At 30.6% G+C, this 23,882-nt stretch overlaps 1 protein-coding gene across 3 annotated transcripts; it reads left to right on the forward strand.

Moving 5' to 3' along the window:
• The first annotated feature begins 7,302 nt into the window (after nt 1–7,302).
• Nucleotides 7,303–23,421, forward strand: LOC139498766 (acidic phospholipase A2 PA-1G-like). Of its 3 annotated transcripts, none has more exons than XM_071287304.1 (6): nt 7,303–7,327; nt 17,913–18,002; nt 18,688–18,783; nt 19,390–19,528; nt 19,778–19,887; nt 20,646–20,959. In XM_071287304.1, the coding sequence occupies exons 2-6, from the start codon at nt 17,957–17,959 to the stop codon at nt 20,774–20,776; spliced, it is 522 nt and encodes a 173-aa protein (XP_071143405.1). In that variant the 5' UTR covers nt 7,303–7,327; nt 17,913–17,956; the 3' UTR covers nt 20,777–20,959. The 3 variants fall into 3 exon arrangements, with proteins under 3 accessions (XP_071143405.1, XP_071143406.1, XP_071143404.1); XM_071287305.1 differs by lacking the exons at nt 7,303–7,327; nt 20,646–20,959 and adding exons at nt 9,632–9,756; nt 23,296–23,421; XM_071287303.1 differs by lacking the exon at nt 7,303–7,327 and adding an exon at nt 9,632–9,756.
• The last annotated feature ends 461 nt before the right edge of the window (nt 23,422–23,882 follow it).

Consider the following 23,882-nt stretch of genomic DNA (forward strand, 5'->3'; position numbering starts at 1 on the left):
GATATTACCATAGACAATTTCTGATTAAATTGACTAGAAGTTACCATAGTCAATATCTTTGTAAGTTAACTAGATATTACAATAGATACTATCTGTGTAAGTTGACAAGAGATTACCATTGTCAATATATTTGTTAGTTGACAAGAGGTTACCAAAGTCAATATCTTTGTAAGTTGACAAGAGGTTACCATAGTCAATATTCCGGTAAGTTGATAAGATGTTACTATAGTCAATATTCCTGTACGTTGACTAGAGGTTACCATAGCCAATATCTTTGTAAGTTAACTAGATATTACTATAGTTAATATCTTGTTAAGTTGACTAGAGATTACCATAGTCAATATATTTGTAGGTTGACAAGAGGTTACCATAGTCAATATCTTTGTAAGTTGACTACAGTTTACCATAGTCAATATATTTGTAAGTTGACAAGAGGCTACCATAGTGAATATCCTTGTAAGTTGACTAGAGGTTACCATATTCAATATCTTTTTAAGTTGGCTAGAGGGTACCACAGTCAATATCCCTGTAAGTTGACTGAAGGTTACCATAGTCAATATCCCTGTAGGTTTACTAAATGTTACCATAGTAAATACCTCTGTAATTAGACCTTAGGTAACCATAGTCAAGATTTCTTTAAGCTGACCAGAGGTATCCACAGTTTACAACTCTGTAAGTTGACGAAAGCTCACCAAAGTTATTATCAGTGTCAACAATATGAACATATGTGTCCAGAGAACAGAGGGCACCTAAGTGAACATCTGTGTAAGGTGACCAGAGAAAACAGAGGTCACATTCTGAGTTAAGTTACCAGAGGTGACCAAAATTAATATGTGTGTTCAAGGTACATTAACTAAAATCAATTTCGTTTCTTTAATTATTTTTTACGTTTCAAGACTGACGCAAACAAAATAATGCGTCAAAGGCAATAAAAAAATAAGTGAATGAATGATGAATTATAACGAATAGAGAATATTGTGATCCAGACAAATTAAATAAAGTAAAGATAACTATTAAATTCTAACAAAAAATGAATAATGTGTAAAAGGCAAAACAAATAGAGAAAAGAGAAAAATATGGTATATAAATATATACAGTAATGAATGACCCCATTTAGATCCTCTTTAATGACATTCCAGGTGTTTCTTGCTTTTACAGAGAAATTTGACACTTCAATATCAGCACTGTTATATACAAAACAGATCAATAAGTAGTTCACTATGACATATTTGATACAGTAATATACTCTGATTGATTTCTTTATAAGACATAAATGTTTATATAGATGATGTGTTATATATATATATATATATATATATATATATATATATATATATATATATCAATGCACGTAAGCACAGGTAGGATTTTTTTTGTACATACCCTCCATTTACATTATTTATTTAAATGTATAATTTTATTCTTTTTGCTATGAATTTAAAATAAATATTTTAGGTTCATAATTTCTGCGTTCAGAAACATTGTTTGTTTCATTGACAATCATACCTATGAAAGCGTATAATGGCCATCTTTTTTTTAAATCTTATAATTATGAACTTTAATCTTAGAACTTCTAACATGAATCTCGAAATTATCAAAATTAGGAATTATAAACTATAAGATAAAAGCTGGAAATTCTTAGCTTAAGGTTGGTAACTGCCATTTTTTTATTGCAACTGGACATTAGTTAACTAACAAAAATCATGATCTAAACAGAACAAAATAAAAAAAAGACTGGGTAACAGTTTTTCACTATGTGTGATTTGTTTTCAAGAAACCAAATCACTGGTAATAAAAATACAATTGTAAGGTCCAAGAAATCACTTCAGAAAACCCTTTCCTTTTCAATTTCTTATGGCGTTTAGATTTTCAATGCATTACCCTTGTAATGCAGAACTAGTATAACGGTAAAAGACATACATTCGTTTGGGTTCTCAATGCTCATCAACTTTATACTTGTTTGGTTTTTCAACTGTTTTGATATGAGCGTCACTGATGAGTCTTATGTAGACGAAACGCGCGTATGGCGTATTAAATTATAATCCTGATACCTTTGATAACTATTTTGATATCAAATCACCAAAAATAAATGTACTATGATATGTTGATCGTTTAACCTGAAGTCAGTATATTCAAAATGTCCACAAGAAAAAAGAAGTGGTATAATTGAACAGGAAAACACAATAACTGTGTATTCTATTTTATTGAAGAGATATCATAAAATAGATACTTTATTTTTTAACAAACAACTACAAGTTTGCGGAGTAAGAACAATTACAGTATAGTTACAAATAGAAGTCGGTCATTCAAAGACGTTTACACCGTATCATATACGTTGACGTATACGCATCTGCAGATTTACCAATAAACATTATGTGTAACTTTAATTGTATATACTTTCAATAATGCAGATGGACAACTGATTTATTACTAATGCTAGTATTCAATTGTTAAGCTGAATTAATTATTGCAGAGGGACGAAAGATACAAAAGGGACAGAGGGAAAACGTATAATAGTTTTAAGCTCGGGATCACATAATATCTGTTGGTATATCTGCAGATGCGTATAGGTCAACGAATATGATACGGTTGGTACGTTTTTAAATGACCGACCTCTAATACAATAGTTGAGGATAAACAGCTACAGCTGTATACTGTATATGGTTAAAAGAAGCTGTCTTCTCACATTTATTCATTATTATGATGTTTTATCCTGAAATTAATAATATGTGTGCTACACGCTGAAGGGAAATTAAAAGATTAATATAATCGAGCATTAATACTATTTTTGAAATGCAAAGTATGGAGTATGTCACATTCATGGATATTTTTGAAAAGAGAGATGTTAAACCAGTAGGTGTGATTTTTTTTGCTTCAATTACACAAACTGATTAGAAAAATCAACAAAATTAAAGCGCTGTATAGGATTGTCCGACTGAAATGAGATAGTTTTATTGTCTTGCTAGATGTTGAATGCTCAATGATGTGTTGTCCGACTGAAATAAGATATATATATTGTCTTGCTAGATGTTGAATGCTCAAGGATGTGTTGTCCGACTGAAATCAGATAGATATATTTTCTTGCTAGATGTTGAATGCTTAAGGATGTGTTGTCCGACTGAAATAAGATAGATATATTGTCTTGCTAGATATTGAATGCTCAAGGATGTGTTGTCCGACTGAAATGAGATAGATATATTGTCTTACTAGATGTTGAATGTTCAAGGATGTGTTGTCCGATTGAAATAAGATAGATATATTGACTTGCTAGATGTTGAATGCATAGGATGTGTTGTCCGACTGAAATAAGATAGATATATTGTCTTGCTAGATGATGAATGCTCAATGATGTGTTGTCCGATTGAAACGAGATAGATATATTGTCTTGTTAGATGTTGAATGTTCAAGGATGTGTTGTCCAACTGGAATGAGATAGATATATTGTCTTGCTAGATGTTGAATGTTCAAGGATGTGTTGTCCGACTGAACTAAGATATATATATTGTCTTGCTAGATGTTGAATGTTCATTTATGTCTTGTCCGATTGAAATAAGATATATATATTGTCTTGCTAGATGTTGAATGCTCAAGGATGTGTTGTCCGACTGAAATAAGATAGATTTATTGTCTTGCTAGATGTTGAGTGTTCAAGGATGTGTTGTCCGACTGCAATAAGATAGATATATTGTCTTGCTAGATGTTGAATGATCAAGGATGTGTTGTCCGACTGAAATAAGATAGATATATTGTCTTGCTAGATGTTGAATGCTTAAGGATGTGTTGTCCGATTGAAATAAGATAGATGTATTGTCTTGCTAGATGTTGAATGTTCAAGGATGTGTTGTCCGATTGAAATAAGATAGATATATTGACTTGCTAGATGTTGAATGCTCAAGGATGTGTTGTCCGGCTGAAATAAGATAGATATATTGTCTTGCTAGATGTTGAATGCTTAAGGATGTGTTGTCCGATTGAAATGAGATAGATATATTGTCTTGCTAGATGTTGAATGCCCAAGGATGTGTTGTCCGATTGAAATAAGATAGATATATTGTCTTGATAGATGTTCAATGTTCAAGGATGTGTTGCCCGAACGAAATGAGATAGATTTATTGTCTTGCTAGATGTTGAATGTTCAAGGATGTGTTGTCCGACTGAAATAAGATAGATATGTTGCCTTGCTAGATGTTTAATGTTCATTGATGTGTTGTGTGTTGTCCGATTGAAATAAGATAGATTTCCCAGGGTTTGTTTGGGTTCGTGTTGTTTAGTCCTTATTTTTCTATGTTGTGTCTTGTGTACTAATATTTGTCTCTTTGTCTTTTTCGTTTTTAGCCTTGGCGTTGTTAGTTTATATTCTATCTATGAATGTGGCTGTCCCTTTGTTTTCCATTTGTTTTAAGTGAATGGATTTTAATTTTTCTTTCTGATTTGAATTTTCATTTGGTTCAATTTTTTGTTTGTGTTATATAAATTTTTATTAAGATACAAGTGTTTCCAGCACTTGATAGAAAAATGTGATTTAAAGAAAATGTAACCAATTCATAGGGATAATGTTTTGTCCTGTAATAGGTTAAAGGTATGGTGTAACGAAAGAAAACAAAGTACATTTAGTTATTTTGATAATAAACCGTTCTGAATTTGATAAACGGTTTGCTAATTTCAAGTTATATATTCGTCGTAAAATGGCCGCCTGAAAGTTTCAAAACAAACAAAAAAACAACTAAAAAACCCGAATAATTTGGTAGTTTTATAATTCAAAGGTAGTACGCATCATTAGCATCTTAATTGACAATTATAAACGTTCATTTATTTTGCCTAAAAAAAGGGAAATGTGTGTCACAGTGAAGATTCTGGCTATACATATGCATTATACCTATATATAAAAGAGGGACGAAAGATACCAGAGGGACAGTCAAACTCATTAATCGAAAATAAACTGACAACGCCACGGCTAAAAAAGAAAATTACAAACAAACAATAGTACACATGACACAACATAGAAAACTAAAGAATAAACAGCACGAACCCCACCAAAAACTAGGGGTGATCTCAGGTGCTCCAGAAGGGTAAGCAGATCATGATCCACATGTGTCACCCGTCGTGTTGCTTATGAAATAACAATCCGGTAAATAGTTTAATTCGGTAGGTTATATTCATGAAAGGGAAGGGGATTGTAGTTACGACGTAAGGAACATATCCAATATCATTTGTGAAACGGTTATTCCATAACGGTCAACCAACTCGTGACGGCGTCCGTAAAATTTACGAAGGGATGATTTCAACTTCACCATTTGGAACTCTTGGTTTAATAGCTTCATCGTGAGCAGCAACCCTCTATAAGCTATATGCAAGTGAAACCAGAACCGGTTCTGGGTGAAGCTACATCCACACGGAAGATTAAAAAGAGACAGTGTTGACCATTGGTCTTGGGGCAAAATATTTCTGCACCGTATTTAACTAAACCTCCATCCCACAACCCCTCCCCCCAAAACAAAACAAATCTGAAGAAAAAAGGGTGGATATATTTCAATGAATTGAGTTTGGACTGAAAATATTTGTAAACTATTGCAACAGTAATAAGCAAATTTAATGTAAAAGGAACCCATTACAAAGAAAAAAATATGTTCCATTAAAATAAAATAATAAATAGGGTTCTCTTTTGAAGACATAGTAGCATGGCGTTTAATTGATATCAGTACAAGTTCTAACATGTGTGGTTTTTTCTTCCTTAAGGCCAAATAAAAAAAAGTGTGTTTCCTATTTCCCTACCTACCTATTATTTTAGATATACAAAGCCCGTAAATTATCAACAATTGAACTAAGAGTACAGCAATTAATCTAACAAATATACCTAATTAAAGCGTATGATATTCTTCAAACACAGGACTCGAGTATTACAACGGCTATGTGAATTAGAGTGTAATGAATGACTACAAAATCAAATCTTAAAGTATTTCATCATAATTTAAAACGGGAATTTCTACATGTTCACTTTTTATTGGCCATCCTTTTTAAACTTTATAACATTATATGTTAATTTTTATATATAATGCCTTGCACTGTAGCCCGATACCAAAAAAATATTAACATTCGAGACCTTACAAAAACGTTCAAGAAAATAAACAAACGAAAAAGACCACATTTACACCAAAATATGCCCAACGTTCTGTTACACACAGCAATGTATTGATTAAATCGTAACATTAAGATAATTTAAGTTGATAATTCAAAATAATTTTAAGGATGTACTTAGGTGAGGTTAGTTAAAAATGAATAAGTTAAGAAAATTGATAGTTAAAGCTGGTAGAGCATCCATTAAGGATAAAAATAAGCTAAAAATATTGATAAGTCATAGACCTCCTTTTCGAGATATTTGAGATTAAAAATTTAGCGGGAAAAGGCTGACTCGGACTTTTACTTTATATTTACATTGGTATTATTTGGGTTTCAAAACAAAAAAAAAGAAAATCAAGAATCTTCTTAAATTTTGGTAAATGGCCTTTTATGAGCTATTTAGTCCTATATGAAAAAATAAATAGGTGTTATGGTGCAAAATATTTTACATTGTATTGAATGGAAAAACACCAAGGAGTCCGAATATTTAACACAAATTCTAAAACCTCACCGAAGTACACCCTTCTACATACATACAATAATGATTTCATATTCACCAACAGTATAACTTTGTTTATAAAATATTATTTGTGTTATACAAGATACACCAGTCTACATATATTGCAAAATAAAATAAAAATATGAGCCGAGCCGAAAAAAGCTATACTTGAGTGACCACAGCATAAGAAAACACATGTGTATACCCTATATAATCTCATAAACATGTTTAACCATAAGACATTTTTGCGCCCGTCAGGAGCCTTGTGTACAATTTGGAGTTTAGTATGGCGTTCATTATCACTGAACTAGTATATATATTTGTTTAGGGGCCAGTTGAAGGACGCCTCCAGGTGCGGGAATTTCTCGCTGCATTGAAGACCTGTTAGTGACCTTCTGCTGTTGTCTGTTCTATGGTCGGGTTGTTGTCTCTTTGACACATTCAGCATTTCTATTTTCAATTGCATACTGTAATTAAATCAAGTTATATTGTTGATTATCAAAAATAATTCTTTATCAAAATTAATTTCTCGTCAATACTTAAAATATTTGTTACAAAAACAATTGAATATGTTATAGAAAGTAATATAATTTTATCTCCATTGAATTTATATCCGAAATTGAACGTCACCTTCCACCAATTGTAAATAACGGATGTATTGCTTCCGTATTGAAATTTATTTGTCAAACAATAGGATTCGAACAGACACAGGTCAGTCGTAAATTTATATTATTAATTATTAATCTACTCTATGTTTTTACGGGAAAAAATATTATTTTATTCGTATTTGAAATTAAGACAAAGAATACAGCAGATACAGTCAATTCTTATATCATTACTGACATGCTATTGATTTAAAAGATGAATTGAGAATAACTGTTTAAGACAAATGAAATAGTTCAGTTTTACAGTTGTGTCTTTTCAATTTCTACGACGCAACCTGTCAGTAGCGCCTTCATACAGATAACATATGTCCAAGTTCATACGATATTTACATTTAGTTTTAAAATATGTATTTATAGTGGATAGAGAAACAAGCTATTGCAACTTATATTAATCCCTTTCCACTTTGCAGATGCGAGTACTGCCTTGTATAGCGGCATCAGTATGACCTTTTTGGAAATCTGCATGAGTGTCTTTTGCATGCAAGAAATATGGCTCTTTCATAACACGGGTCAGTCATTTATCGTTCCCTTCCGATGGACTATCATCGTTTCAAATACTTGCAAATGACATCAAGAAAGAGCCGAAAATTAAGTTACTGAAATTTTCTTCCCGGAGCGGGTCTCAAACTAGCAACCTTTGTATTAGTAGTCCGATGCGATATCCACTACATCACAGCTCTCCATACATTTCCTATAACGATTTTCTAGATAGGGGTTTCTGCTTATAAGGAAGCTATCAAACCACCAATTCCAACTGGTTAAGTTGAAATTCTCGATTCTAAAATTTTACCAACAACCCACACCAATTCTCGCACACGTTTGCGAAGTTCGACTTATCATCAGGTTTGCAATTACATAAGCAAAATGACGGGTACCACTAGTGGAGCAGTATCTGTTTATCTGTCCGAATCACCTGAAATAACTTATATCGTGAAAACAAATCAAGAAGATGTTTCTGTCTTTTTCTGTACATTGACAAATATGTTTAATTTGTTGAGATTCGGATAGGGACCTTCAGAGGAAATATTCAAAATACCACAAAATCTATAAAAAGTATAAAAAGTATAATACAAAAAAAAACCGAACTCCGAGGAAATTTCAAAACCAACATTCTGTAATCAAACCGAAAGTTCATATACACCAAGCGAATGCATAATAACTGGCATACTCCTGACGTGGTACAGTTATATATAAGTTTACCTTGAACTTATTTCGCAGTCGGTCGTATATCCCTTGATGACATTATATTCTCATAAATATGTTGAGCAGAACCAAATACAAATATAAAAGATTTTCCTTGTCTTTGTTTCCTATTTTATTGACATATATTAGAATCTACGGATAAACGTACTATTATTTTACAGTGTAGGTATTTCGTAGTCGACATATTATCCCTTTATGACTTTCTGACATATTATATATGTCTAGGAATATGATTGATGAAAATCAATCGCTAGGAGACTGTTTATGGATTTCGTAGTCGCGGTTGATGTCAATACACAGTTAGTAGTGGTGTTGCGACCCTTTGTAAAAACAAATCTGATTTATTTTTACAGCCGACAAAATTGATAATTGATGATTAAACATTTAAAAAGTTAACAAGTTGTTAGTGTTGGCCTTTTTGTATTGTCCAATTGAAGTATGTTTTTATTATTAAAAACTTGATCATTTTGATAGACCAGTGGTCTAAATACTTCATTTTAAGATAGTGCATAAGATACATTCATTCCACATTATGATCCCTCGAATCCCCATAAGGAATTTACTGACCACAAATATGTCGTATTAGGTCACTGGAACACTATTTATATAACTAATAGTGTTAACAAATACATGACCGAATATATGTTTAAATCACGATTAATGATTCACATAAGATATCCAATATAGTAAGTAAACTGTTTAATGCAAACAGAAAAGACGCAGACACTTACTTTAAATATCAAAGCCGTCATGTTCTTTTTCTTTAAAGAAATCTGATATTGCAGGGTTAATATTTAGAATGACATGTGACTAAATTCGTGAGTTTAGAAACAATACAAACAAAAAACAATTTGAACAATGACCTTTAATTATTGGTTCATTCATCAAAATTACTGATCTTTTAACCTTGATATTATCATGATTACATTCAATATCAATTTGAAATACATGAAGTAGTATACGTTTAAATCACGACTAATGCTATCCTTTATATTGAACCTTACTGTGTGAATATAAATAGTATTGACCCTTTAAGTGGTCATAATTATCTTGAAAGGAATATAATATTGCAAGGTTTATTTTTAGAATGGAGGTAAATATGATCGTGAGCTTTAAAAAATTAAAATACAAAAATACAATTTGCTGCACGATTTCATTAAGTTTTCTTAATCATTCATGTACATTACTGGTGTTTAACATGAACGGTTGATAAACAAAATGATTTGGAAAGCGACAAAAAGTGCATTACTAGTTTACTAAAGAGTAAGAAAGGTAAGAATAATTAGCTATCTACCTTGCATTATTAGTTTACTATTGGCACAAAAACATCTAAGAATAATAAGCCATCAATCTTATATAAAAGAGAGAAAAAATGAGATAATTAGCTATCTATCTTACATTACTACTTTACTATGGAGTAAAAGGGTATGAATAATTAGCTATCTATATTGCATTACTAGTTTACTATGGCGATAATCATGTTATAATAATTAGCCATCTTTCTGATATAGAAGAGAAAAAGGTTATGATAATTAGCTATCTTTCTTACATAACTAGTTTACTATTGAGTACAAATGTAAGAATAATTAATATCTATCGTGCAGTACTAGTTTACTATAGAGAAAAAAGTTAAAACTAATAACTATGCATCTTTATTAATCAGAGTCATCAAAATACAACTTGTTATACCTCCGTCGTTGATTGAATGCATTGCGATATACAGTACGATTGCCATTGACAGAGAGAATGCTTTAATAAAAATTCATAAACCCTGCAGTACTATAAAGGAGTAGGTCCGGTAAGGACTCATTTTGGCCTCAAATTTCAGTTTCATCTGACGAAAGATTTTGGACCACTTTTTAAACACGTATTTGAGATGATAAACAACGTCAGTGCCGAAAATCTATTCTTAAGACCATCATGTATTATTTGTGAAGTTGATATTGAATATTTCACAACGAGAAATGTTCTTTGATATAACAACCCCATCCCCCAACCAATTCCTTGCATCAAAATTCCTGCTCAGTCACTGATGCATTGAATATCATGGTAGAAAAATGTTTGAATACATTCATTTTCGGTAAGAAAAAGAATCATGTATTTTTTAAATTTGTTTTTGATAAATTAAACATAACTAAATATTTATTTCTTTATTTTATTTTGATGAAGAGTTATGCTCAATATCCACTAAAATTAAATTCCTATGATAACAATCATACCCCTTTTCCTAATTTCATATCATATACTAAATGTGAGTTGCAGAATCATAATTTGCCTTTCCAATATAAACTATGCCTTTTCTGACTTTATACCGATCTTTCTTGTTTGTTTGGAATGCATAGTGAAATACTGTCGTCATTTTTCTTTGAGGAAATTTTACAGTATCACCAACTAGTTTTCAAAACCGATGCATATTGGTTACTATTTTTTCGAATAAATTCAAATATTTAAAGTTATATGTATAAAGTGGATGAGAAGTATACAAACGTGAATTTTGTGTTAAATTCGTCCTTTTTTTAAAACAAATTAATATTCTCAATTGCAGAAAAAAAAATCTGATTTTCCCAAATAGCATCTTGTTTTCTAAAGAACACATTGGTTCTCTACATCCTTTTTTATATTTGTAATTTCTATATTCTGTTAATCTGTATAAACATGTAGCTATAATACGAACTACACTATAGTATACAAATATAGCCTTTGAGTTGATATAGATGTGTTCATAATCAACTCTTTGTTTTATTTGGCCTTTTTAACATTTTTTTTATTCGAGGGTCACTGATGAGTCTTGTGTAGACGAAACGCGCGTCTGGCGCAAATCTAATATTTCAATCCTGATATCTATAATGAGTTTATTTATATACTTAATATATGCAGTTTAAGGAACTTCTAAGTTGAGGTAAGGTGAAAATTAATAAATTAAGAAGTTAAAATTGATACTATAAGCTGGTAGAGCATCAATTAAGGATAAACATAAGCTAAAAATATTGATAGATCATGGACCTCCTTTTCGAGATATTTGAGAATTAAAATAGTGCGGGAAAAGACTGACTCGGACTTTCATCTTATATTTGTATTGGTATTATTGGGTCTCAAAACAAAAGAAAGAAAATTAAGAATCATCTAAAATTTAGGTGAATGACCTTTCATGTGTCTTTTGGATACGAAACGCGCGTCTGGCGTATATACTAAATTTAGTCCTGGTATCTATGATGAGTATATGAAAAAATAAATGGGTGTCATGGGGCAAAATATTTTACATTGTATTGTATGGAAAAACACCAAGGAGTCCGAACATTTGACAGAAATTCAAAAACCTCACCTAAGTACACCCTTAATGAAAAGAGTTTTATACTGATCATTGAAAATAGTAATTTGTTCAAATATAAACTGAAATATTTGTAATAAATAACAATGAATTAGTTAAAGGATATAGTGTCCGTTTATCTACATTGAATTACTGCTTGACATTGAGTGTAATTTCCCGCCTATGGTTCAAAACGGAAATATTTAATCGCTCGTTGAAAATTATAATCACACAATAGGATTCGGACATAGACAGGTCAGTCATAATTTGTTTTTAAATGATTTAAAATTGACATCAATATTAATTTAAAAAAGTATTATTTTTTCGGTCAATTTATTATACTGTTATAGAAAGAAAACAGCAGATTCAACAGAAAATAGTAAGGGATAAATAAATAAATAAATAATATGGGAACCAAACAGAATTTATAAGCAAACTTTAAATAAGTTTTCATTTAAAAAGCAACGAATCTAGATCTCTATAGTCTGTTCTTCTTCCGTACTTGTGTCCAACAGTTAACAATCCTCGTCATACATACATAAATGTACCCTAAGGTAAATCATGTTTCTGCTTATGGTTTGTTAATTGGGTTTTCTTTTGTCACTTTCGTCATATATTTTAAAGATTTTATACCAAGATAGAGCTGTATTTGTTTAGATACTCTGTATAACATGAAAGATTGCATTTTCAACTGTTAAAACTCTAATATTGTAATACCTTATTCTTGCTATCTCCTACAAACTCTACGACATAGGTAAATAAACAATACTGCTATAGGTTGTACCTTGTATGGCATCACTGTTTGATAATTATAAATATTGGATATTTGCCTCTCATTAGTAGCACTACAAGTTCATCCATGCTCACACATGGTTGTTATTTTTTTTTCGTTATTTTTATTATTTTTGTGTTTTTTATGTTGAGGTTAGGGGTTTGTATTGCTTTATCTCTATCTTGTGCGTACCTAGTGAGCACAAAAATAATAAAAAGCCTTCATTTATGTCCTCAATTATAAACTGTCATATAAAAATCAGATTCCTATGTATATAATCTTTTTATTTTTTTTCATTAGTTACAGTTGATATTAAAAGTTTCTGGCTTTTGCTTATCGATTTCTGTAAGTTATAAAGCTGCTGACGTGATAAAAAAGTTAAATCACAAAAATACTTGACAACAACTGTTTTTATATGTTGCAAATGCTGGAATTTGTAGTATCTGTACCAAGTCAGGAATATGACAATTGTTGTCCATTTGTTTGATGTGTTTTATCATTTGATTTTGACATTTGATAAGGGATTTTCCGTTCTGAATTTTCCTCAGAGTTTACTTTTTGTTCATATGTGTGGTACTTGTCCTGCTCAATATAATCAAGAAACAAACACACTTTGTGCGCACAAATCTTATTTGGTTCAATTGAAAGGCTACTAATATAATACAATAATAAGTAGTTTTATAACACGATAGTTTTGAAATATATTGTCAATTTTTGCAAAAATTAATACTTAACCTTGCTTTGATTTGAAATAGTTAATAATGACATCACATCACTAATCAAACATACTGTTACCTTTATGCACCAGGTTCAGATATAGAAAATCCCTTGAATTATTATTTGCAATTTTTTTTTATATAAATGGTGGGCTCTTAGCGCTATTTAATTAACAAATATGTTGCGTAATAGATAAAGGCAACAGTAGTATACCGATGTTCAAAACTCATAAATCGATTGAAAAAAACAAATTCGGTCACAAACCAAAACCAAGGGTAACTTATTAAATATAAGAGGAGAATGGTTGAGTCTTTTTTCAACTCACGGGTTCTAAATGCACCTGATTACTTTCAGAATATATAAACGAATTTTTCAAATAAGACTTTTAATGTTCCCTACCATTTACAATGAATGTAAATTTTGAATGCATCATAAGTTACCTTTATTTGTCCTTTTCAAACGAAGAAACAGATAATGCATTCAAAATATTATTCTATTTATAAATTTAGAAGGTAGTCTGGCTGTCTCTTAGGTGCAACAACTCAACATTAAAATGTAACACACACAGAAACGGACTTAGCATTAGACAAAATCCGATGAGAATAACAATATAACATCAAAACCAATTACACGAATTTGGGATAGAAAAGTACCGTGACACGTCTTATAGTAATGTGATTTCACACCTAAATATAAAAGAAAACAAACGACACAACGGAAACACAACGTTAAAATGTAACACACACAGAAACATCTCATCGATAGGCAAATATCCACTTTTCTGGTGTTGCAGTCTCAAATCAATTTGATTTAGATTTTAATCCCTTTTGGTTATTTGTGTTAATGATGACCATATTCTATACCATAGACAACTCTATGTGATAGGGATATTTAGAAATATTCATATCAATAATCTTGAAAATAGTAACTGCAATTTCCTCTCAAATAAGGACACTGACGCAGTCTGCATACATAATACATATTTCATTATTTCATTGGTTGTTTACCAAAAGACAATCATATTTTGGAGGATTGTTTTGGTTTTTTTTAGGTTGTGGTGTTTTTTGGGAGGGGGATACAAATATGAAAAAGTTTTATTGCACCTTTTTAATGGTTTAAGGAAAGTATGCAAGCATTATTTATTTTGTTGATCTATCAAAAGATTTTAAATAAGGTTGTATAGTAGTGTGTCAATTTCTATATATATTTATATATTAGCATATACACCTGTACCTGTGTATTCGCCAGATTATAAAAGTACAAAGTGTATCTATCGTAATGAGGATGTTGTAAATATTGAAATTTTTATTATAGTATTGTTAATGCATATGAAACAAACAGAGAATAGATTTATTGTTCTCTACATGGTAATAAAAGTATTTATTAGTCGTAGATTAATCTAAGTATTTTTAAAATCATTTCCACATAGGTAAGTTAAGTTTGTTTCGATTTGGTTATTTTAATTTATGGGTATCACAAGCCCGGTAGCCAGTACTTCGGTACTTCTTGTCAAATTTTGCTGTTATAGAAACTTCATCCTCAACACGGTGGCGTCTTTTTTAAACTCACGGTTTCTAAATGTACCTGATTTCTTTCAGAATATATAAACAAATTTTTGAAATAAGACTTTTAATGTTCCCTTCAATTTACCATGCATGGAAATCATGAATGCATCATACGTTACCTTGATTTATCATTTTCAAACGAAGAAACTTATGATGCATTCACAAAATTTATTCTATTTATAAATTCAGAAGATAATCTGGTTGTCTCTTAGGTACAAAAAGTACACGGATGTCGGTGTGCCCAATTTTAGATTTACTGCAAGTGAAATGATTTCTTTAAAACGACGATTGTTTTTCAATTCTTCAAAAATAAAGTATACATATGTTTTCACATAAAAGTATCAATCAGGTTGTCTGTGAACCAACTTTTTAATTAAATGCATGTCAAAAGATTTATTAAAATTATTCAAAAGATGATTATTTTATTATTTAGAAAATATATTAAATAATTCACTAAAATTTACTAAAAAAAAAAGCACCGATAACAAGAAAAAGAAAAAACATACACAGACAATAGGACTGGGAAAAAGAAAAGAAAAAACGGGAATCAGCATGACTCGGAATATCTCTATTTCAGTACATGTCGTCTGTTCCCAATCTTTCATCTGTTTAATTTGCCGCTATTGATATAATTTTTATGTTCCTAGACAATGAGAAAACAGAAAATTTATATCAAATATTGAAAGCTTTTGTATAATTCTCTATTTATTTTTTTATCTTTGTTCCTTTTTTTTATTATGTATTCAAAATTTTATTTCATTCTTATTGCATTTATTGTTTTAATATTTAACACCCCTTTAAACTACATTGATTGTTTTATGTTAAGCGCTTAGGGTAATTTTAAATAGATAATGCGCTTTATAGATAATTTAAATAATAATAAACAATAAAATAATAATAATAATAATAATAATAATAATAATAATAATAATAATAATAATAATAATAATAATAATAATAATAATAATAATAATAATAATAATAATAATAATAATAATAATGATGATGATGATGATGATGATGATGATAATAATAATAATAATAATAATAATACAAATAATAATAATAATAATAATAATAATAATAATAATAATAATAATAATAATAATAATAATAAATTTATTATTAATCCACGAGTGACCAAACAACACATTAATTCATACTGCTTATAGCGCATGAGATAACTATAAATGTTGTTCGGTCAGGAGTTGAATATTTTTCGATATTTGAATTCTTCAACACGGAGCCGTGGCTCACACCGAACAACAAGCTATAAAGGGCCCCAAAATCTAAGCCTTCACACTTTGTTTTTATCCGACGTCATGAAAATGCCTATTGTTGCATAACGTCAGAGGAGTGAAATAACCACGTTTATTTCACATGTGAAATTATCGGTTTTTATTTCACTGGGAAAAAAGTATAATTGATAGCCGTTTACATTATTTGGCAAGATTTTTATATTTTTAAATTTAAGCAAAATTGAACACTATTTTAGTCGGATAGGGAGGAGTTGCGGAAACAAAAAATGTTATCGTATAAAAATGAACTCCTCCATATTACTGTATACAACCCGTGTTTTTAAAGTAAGTGGTACGCCACGAAATGCAGTGGCGGATACATAAATTTCATAAAAAGGGGGGAGGCACTGACTACCTAAGAGGGAACCAACACCGTTAGTTCCCTAAATAATCAACAACAGGTCTCCCTCCTGAGGGATGGGACCTGCTTCCTGAATTCGCCTCTGAGAAGTCCATGATGTAATAACACACTTATCCTTCGTCTTCTGATTCTTAACCTGGCAGGCCTAGATTAACAATCCAAAAACTATATTTTACTTACAAGGAATTTATAAGCAATGGTTACACTTTTGGAATAGGTGAGATGTTGTCACTAGGTTTCTAAGCAAACGACAATCCTTTGAAAGATGAAACTGCGGCAACGTTACCACAAAGTGTAGTAAATTGTCTCTTCAGACAGAGAACCTGTCGGGATAATTAGCTCTCCAAGGGAAACACAATTCTTCTTTTGTATTATGGTTACAATCGTATCCGTATTATCATATGAATTCTGACATATATGCTGTAAATGTTTCGATTATCAAAGATTATCAAAGAATAAACACATAGACGTATACCTAATTTAAAAAACACAGATAACTGTCTTATTTATTGGCCTTTTTTTATGATGGGCATGCAGAATTGACAAGGGATGGCCAAAACTTTCGTTTGATGTAAGTTTATCGACAGAAAGTAGTTGACCGATAACGGACCCCTAGAACAGTCTTTTGCTGGACACAGACATCGTCACTTTATTCACAATTGCGTTGTTAAATTAATCGAAGACAGCAAACATTATGTTAAGTACGGATTTCTTTGCATACAGACAGCAATATGTGTTGATCAGAAGTATGTCAACAATTTCCTTTCCTGCATGAGCTTTAATTCTTGGCAACAAAAGATATCTGAACAAAAATCCATTACTGAGACCTAACATGAGACAAACCACAGAAATATGCAGACCAGGGAATGTAGAAAATCAAATACTAGTAGACATATTATACACTATTAGAAAAAATAATATCACAAAAATACTGAACTCCGAGGAAAATTCAAAAACGGAAAGCCCCTAATCAGAGTAAAGGTTGACCATGCCATCGGAAAATGAAAAGAAAACACGAATTTAAGAGGACTGTTTGACGATTCACATCTGTGAACAAAGATTTTCTGCCTTTGTGTGAAGTCGGAAGACTTATTTACGTGATTATTTTATTTAACTATGTATCATAATTGGATTTATATTTTCATTTTGGGAAGACCCCTTATTTTTCGTTATATGTAATTGTAAGTCTAAGTGTAATCCTAGTTTCCATCAATGTCTACCAACCCCATATGTAAAAAAACATGGTAATCACAAGGTTGCTTTGTTACCAATCATATTCTTATTCATTTCGCAAAGGAGGTTTCATAGTGCAAGATACTCTTATTGATAAAACCAAAAATCGGGGCAATATCATGTACTAAACTATCATGATAATTTATATATTAAACTTAATTATATTGCATTTTAGATGATTTGAAATATTTATCCAACATTTAAAAGACAGACCAGAAAATGGGTATAGATCTGGTACTTCTGATGGTCTTATGGATTTTGGCAGGTAAGTTGGATGGATGGGCTTTCTGTCCTGTTCCAGCATTTGTCCAGGATATAACAGTATTATGTATTATGTGTGCTATTTTTTATCCAAGTTATTAATTTATTCAATGATGATGGATGTCATAATATTGCAGATTACTAGAAGAATGCACATATCTTTGTCTTCATGAGCGATATGTATTGAATTCATTATCTTCATTGAAACGTTTTGTTCGTTTAACGGAGTTCGTGAAATGGGGGTTTAATCTAATTTAGGAGCAGATAAACCCATTTTGACACAACACAAGTATGAAGTAAAATTACAAAGCACTTTAGAAAAAAAAACGAGCAAAGGTAACCAAACTTCTGGATGGACCCACACCAACTTAAAACTACAAAAGTAGAGTCAAAACGTGTTCTATATTATGGAAGTTTAGCTAAGGTATCCACAGGTATGCGGTGATTGCATGGGTTAAATAAACAAACGTGTGCCACATTCTGAATGTGCTTACCTTAAATCAAGGGGATGTATTTTGTTTGTTGTTTTACACTTTAATCAGGATGTTGGTTTTCTTGTTCGTATCGTCCTACATTTTGGAATGTTGAGATATAAAATAGCTTTCTATGTGTAATAGATTATCAATCATCTTTAAAGACGACTATAAATGTGCTTCATTTAACTACAAAACATTTTTTTCTGCCTTTAGTTGTATGCGTAGCAGCCATAGGAAATCCAAATACATTGTTATGGACGTCTGATGGGGAAAATGCAATGGATACAAATCAAGATTTGCGTTTACCAGGTAATACCATTTTGTGCAATTCAGTAAAGAGAGAAATATTTACTCTAATTTACGTACATTTAAACAAACATGTTATTACATTTTACTTAAGTAAAAAAAAACATCAGATAAGTCTTGAAACGTATTATACAATGAGCAAGATGTTTTCAATTATTCCGCATTTTGTAATGTCGGGTACTGTAATAGCTGATTATGCGGAGTGAATGAAGTTTATCGTTGAACCTCGTACAGTAACCTTAAATGATTAACTTTCACGTCATTTTACACTGTAGTGAAAAGTAAAATTACAAAAATAGTGAATTCCGAGGACAATTCAAAACGGAAAGTCCTTAATAAAATGGCAAAATCAAATGATAAAACACATCAAACAAATGGACAACAACTGTCATATTCCTGACTTTGTAAAGACATTTTTAAATGTAGAAAATGGTGGATTGCATACTAAATAAAACATATATGCCTTTTCAAAGTACTAATTTCAATATAAACGGAAATCAGTCTGTTCAATGTGTTATGTAGAATACAACAAAAAACTATGTATGCATTTTGCCACTTATTCTACAGTAAGCTTATGTTGAACGATTATATAATCTATTCATTTTGTAGATGATCTCAAAAGTATTTATCGAATTCACTTTATACTCAAAACTAAGTCGGATAATGTTTATTTTGCCGATGATTTAAACAAGTATGGATGTTGGTGTGCACAAAACGGAACTAGCTATCCTGTTGACGAATTAGACAGGTACTTATTTTATCTTTTTATATTCGATACTATTGGAACTACATCTTCCCATCGTGAATTTCATCGACGTTTTATTCTGGGCTCAGAAAACCCTTAACAAATTATAACCAATAACGTTATGGTGCAATAGCAGGATAATTTAAGCAAATAACGACGAAATAGTTATCAAAGGTATCAAATGGCAAAATCAAAACTTTATCAGACTTTAACATTGAAGTGATTCCTTAAAATGCAGCTTTTTATCTGTAGATGCTGTTTAGAGCACCAGATGTGCCTTAAAGAGATATTATCAAAAGGTTGTCCATTATCATCTAGATACTACTCCTATGAGCAGTGCTTTGGCTTAATATTTAAATGTAGTAAGTACAAATATTTACATCTTGTTATATAATCTTAATGCATATTAGGCAACAAAGCCGCGAAGTGGACTAGAAATTTTTAACGCAAAATTAAGTATCATGAAAAATAAGTTGGTTTACAAATTATTTTACATTCCGTATCAAGTCTCCACAGTTTATCCGGACAATAATGTTAAGATCCATGTTTACGATGCTTTTCATAAATTAGTGGTTTTAAAACATAACAAAAAACGGGTCCTATACTGAGACAAAAATAGAACCTTATGTAGTAAACACCCTCACTTGATTATAGTCGCATCACATTCCATTTTATTGACAAAGTTGTGTAAACAAAACAACCAGAACAATTCAAAACGGAAAGTCCCTTATCAAAAGGCAAAATCAAATGATAAAACACATCAAACGAATGGACAACAACTGTCATATTCCTGACTTGGTACATGCATTTTCAAATGTAACGAAACACAAAAATCACATAGACAAAGCACATTTAATTTAACAAAAATGAAAGACAAAAATTCAAAAATGTACCATAACACAATGACGGGATATATATGTACAAAGTCACGTCATATGTCGAAATGAAAAGCAAAAGACATATATTAATATTAGTACAACGCACAAAAATTTACACGTCATGGCAAATCTCAATTTAATCTGTAAAAAGTTGATCCCTTTAGATATCATCTCACTTGACTGTTACTCTTTTTTTATCTTAGACACCTGAATTAATATGCATCTATATCATTATTATTCAGCTGACAGTGAGCATTGCAAACAAAAATTCTGTACGTGTGATATCGAGGCAGCAAACTGTTTGTCAAATAAGAAACTTCTTTATAATCAACGATGGAAGAAAGGAAATAAAGATTACTGTATCAAAACATAAATTACCGAACAACTCAATCGAACAATGGAAAACAATGATTACTAACTCTGGTGCTCTGTGGTACAGATATGTCTTTCTTTTTTAAATCATTCTCATTTTTTCGAGTTTCGAATGTTGCGATTGTTGTCTTTGTTCTGAATGCTACAGATTCATTTATATTCATAAATATATACAATTATAGTGTTTACAATTTTATTCTTTTGAATAGATTTTGGTTTGCATATCTAAAAGCGAGAAGATATTGAAGGGGCATAACAAATAGATGGGAATGAATCCTACTCTAATATCCGAACCTGCTTTTTTGCTAATGGCGTGACAAAGTATGGTGACCAAACGCAAATAATTAATGTCATCATCTAGGCGAGTGTTGAATTTTATAATGATAAGTGGAACACTTCGAGGGCATTCATGCCAACGACTATCCATCACAGTCAATGAAATCATGATTGTATTTTCGAAGCAATGAAATATGATTAACGCAATTGGCCTCACTTTGGGTTTGTCACTTTATTTACTTCTTTTCAACGTTGGTATTGGGTTTTGGATTTTTTTTTTCTTGCGCATCACTGAAGTAAAATCAATAGAGGAAATGTGCAACGTTTACACATAAATGTTTACTATTAATAATTTTACCTATAGTACAAAGAGGCATACTTTTAAAATATGTTATATTAAGTTAAAAAGATATGAAAAAGCATAATTCCTAATACAAATCAATGGCCACATGTGTTTCGGTTCATTTTTTGTACTCTGATATTATAGTCAGATTTGTTTGGTCTTCTGTAATACCAAAGGTCATTTAGTAAACATTTCTGGGAATTCGCATCAAGAGCGATAACCTTTTATAAAGCATATATACACAAATATTAAAAAAAAAGTAATAATAACGTTTATTTCACTTCTGTCAGTATTCTACTTGAATTTTAATTGAATTCTTTTCATTTTGTAGATATGGTTTTTATTTAAGTAGTGTATGTAAACATTAAAGACATTATTTTCATATTTTGCAAAACATATTATAAAAGAACTATTTGAAATTTCTGTTAGTAAGTTTATAAAGGTAATCGACATAAACTTCATTGATGTTTGTCAATTATCTATAAATACAGAATGTGCCTTATATACACGCTGAATGCAATATAACATATTTAAATGTTGTATCAGTTTATTATGTTTTTATTACTTTTTAGTTTTTAGTTTATTACTTTTTAGTTTTTATTTTTGTCATTTCTTTATATCTGTTAGGCCACTGTGCTAAACACATCTGTTTATTATTATTTTATTCTCCAGTAAAATTTAATTTTCCGCGCTTATCTAAAATATTACAAAATTGCTTTACTCAAAAATAGGTCATCTTTGACACACACAATCGCATTTATTTCAACGCGTCTCATAAAATTGATATCTGTTTATTATTATTTTATTCTCCAGTAAAATAAAAATATTACAAAATTGCTTTACTCAAAAATAGGTCATCTTTGACACACACAATCGCATTTATTTCAACGCGTCTCATAAAATTGAAACATTAAAGGCACATGCGTATGTCCGTTTCGTAGTTATGTCTAACGGTTATTTAACTTCATTAACAAAACAAGTGAAGTTGAAACTTTTATATTGCTTTCGTAAACACTTATTTACAATACTTTTAGAGTCCCTGACATGACTTGCGATACCTTTGTCTGATAAAGTGCAAACTCAGATTAGTTTAGATGAACATAATGTTTATGTGAAGGATGTTGGCTACTCTGTTTATTTTTAAAATAACTGTAATAAATTGATAGTATATAAAATCTGATATATTCTTTATGGGTTAATTCCTTGTGTTCCTTATAGCCAAGCATAGAGCCGACCAAAGAATTGTGACATTGACCCGCTCACCTTTATTAATAAAAAACCTTTTGAACAAATCAATCTAAAATTTTAAGAAAACCTCATCAAAAATAAGAATAAGATTGGAACTATTAAAGTAGACATCAAGTCGAAAATTACATTACAACCCAATCTATTTTACACCGTGCTAGACTTAATATTGAGAATCTAAATCCATTATCAAAAGAGGACTTCGAACTTTCAAATCCCTTGATCTACAAGAGGTATATTATTAGTACACATATGGTAATAAAATTTATCTTGTCTTATCTTATCATATGCTTTAAATGTCTTACCAGACAATAACCTTTAAGACAAAGTGGCCAATTGTTAGACAATTAAAGAGCATCGTTTGTGAACATGCTGGAATTGAATGTAACTGTCATGCAAGTAAGAGGTGTAGCTAGCTATATAACAGGTTTCATCTACCATTTCTACATCCACATACAAAATATCTGTACCTACTCAGAAATATGACAGTTTTTATCCATTCGTTTAATATTTGAGTTTTTGATTTTGATTGTGATGAGTGATTTTTCATTTAAATTTTCCTCGGAGTTCGTTATATATGTTATTACTCTTTCTAGATAGTGACGAAAAGCATAATATTAATAATTTGTATATGTTAACCAATTTGATTCTTTCAGGGATTGTCACATGTTAGACGGTATTTTCGAAGGAAGATAGAAAATGGCGCATAGCAAAAGTGCTATTGCTCAGTCATTTTTGGAATATTTAAAAACCGAGATACTTTGTGACGTCATCAAATGAATGTCATGATATTGTAAAAATTTAAAAGTAAAATCACAAAAATACTAAAGTCCGAGGAAAATTCAAACGGAAAGTTCCTAATCAAATGAAAAAACCAAATGATAAAACACATCAAACGAATGAACAGCCACTGCCATATTCCTGACTTAGAAAATGGTGGATTAAACCTAGTCTTAAAGCGCTAAACCTCTCACTTGTGTGACAGTTACATCAAAATATAAACATATTTATGAAAGATAATTTGAAGAAGAAAAAATCTTCAAATATATAAGGTGGACACAAAAAAACATGAATGATAATTGAACAACAGTTAAACCATTGTGGTGACGTCAGCCTATTCATTTACCGTGGATTCTTTTTCTAGAATCAACGCTTCCTAAATCTGCGCTGAAATGGGCTCAATATATTAGATTCTTTTGTTTCCTTTGTGTGCCTAATTTCATTAAGTTTGAATTGACTAATT

The sequence above is a fragment of the Mytilus edulis genome, chromosome 12 (genome assembly GCF_963676685.1).
Source record: "Mytilus edulis chromosome 12, xbMytEdul2.2, whole genome shotgun sequence".
NCBI classification, from domain to species: Eukaryota; Metazoa; Mollusca; class Bivalvia; order Mytilida; family Mytilidae; genus Mytilus; species Mytilus edulis.

Coding starts and splice junctions, on each gene's coding strand:
- LOC139498766 (XM_071287304.1), top strand. CDS start 17,957: ATGGGTATAGATCTGGTACTTCTGATGGTCTTATGGATTTTGGCAG. Junction 18,784..19,389: donor TCAAGATTTGCGTTTACCAG/GTAATACCATTT, acceptor TTCATTTTGTAG/ATGATCTCAAAAGTATTTAT. Junction 19,888..20,645: donor TGGCTTAATATTTAAATGTA/GTAAGTACAAAT, acceptor ATTATTATTCAG/CTGACAGTGAGCATTGCAAA.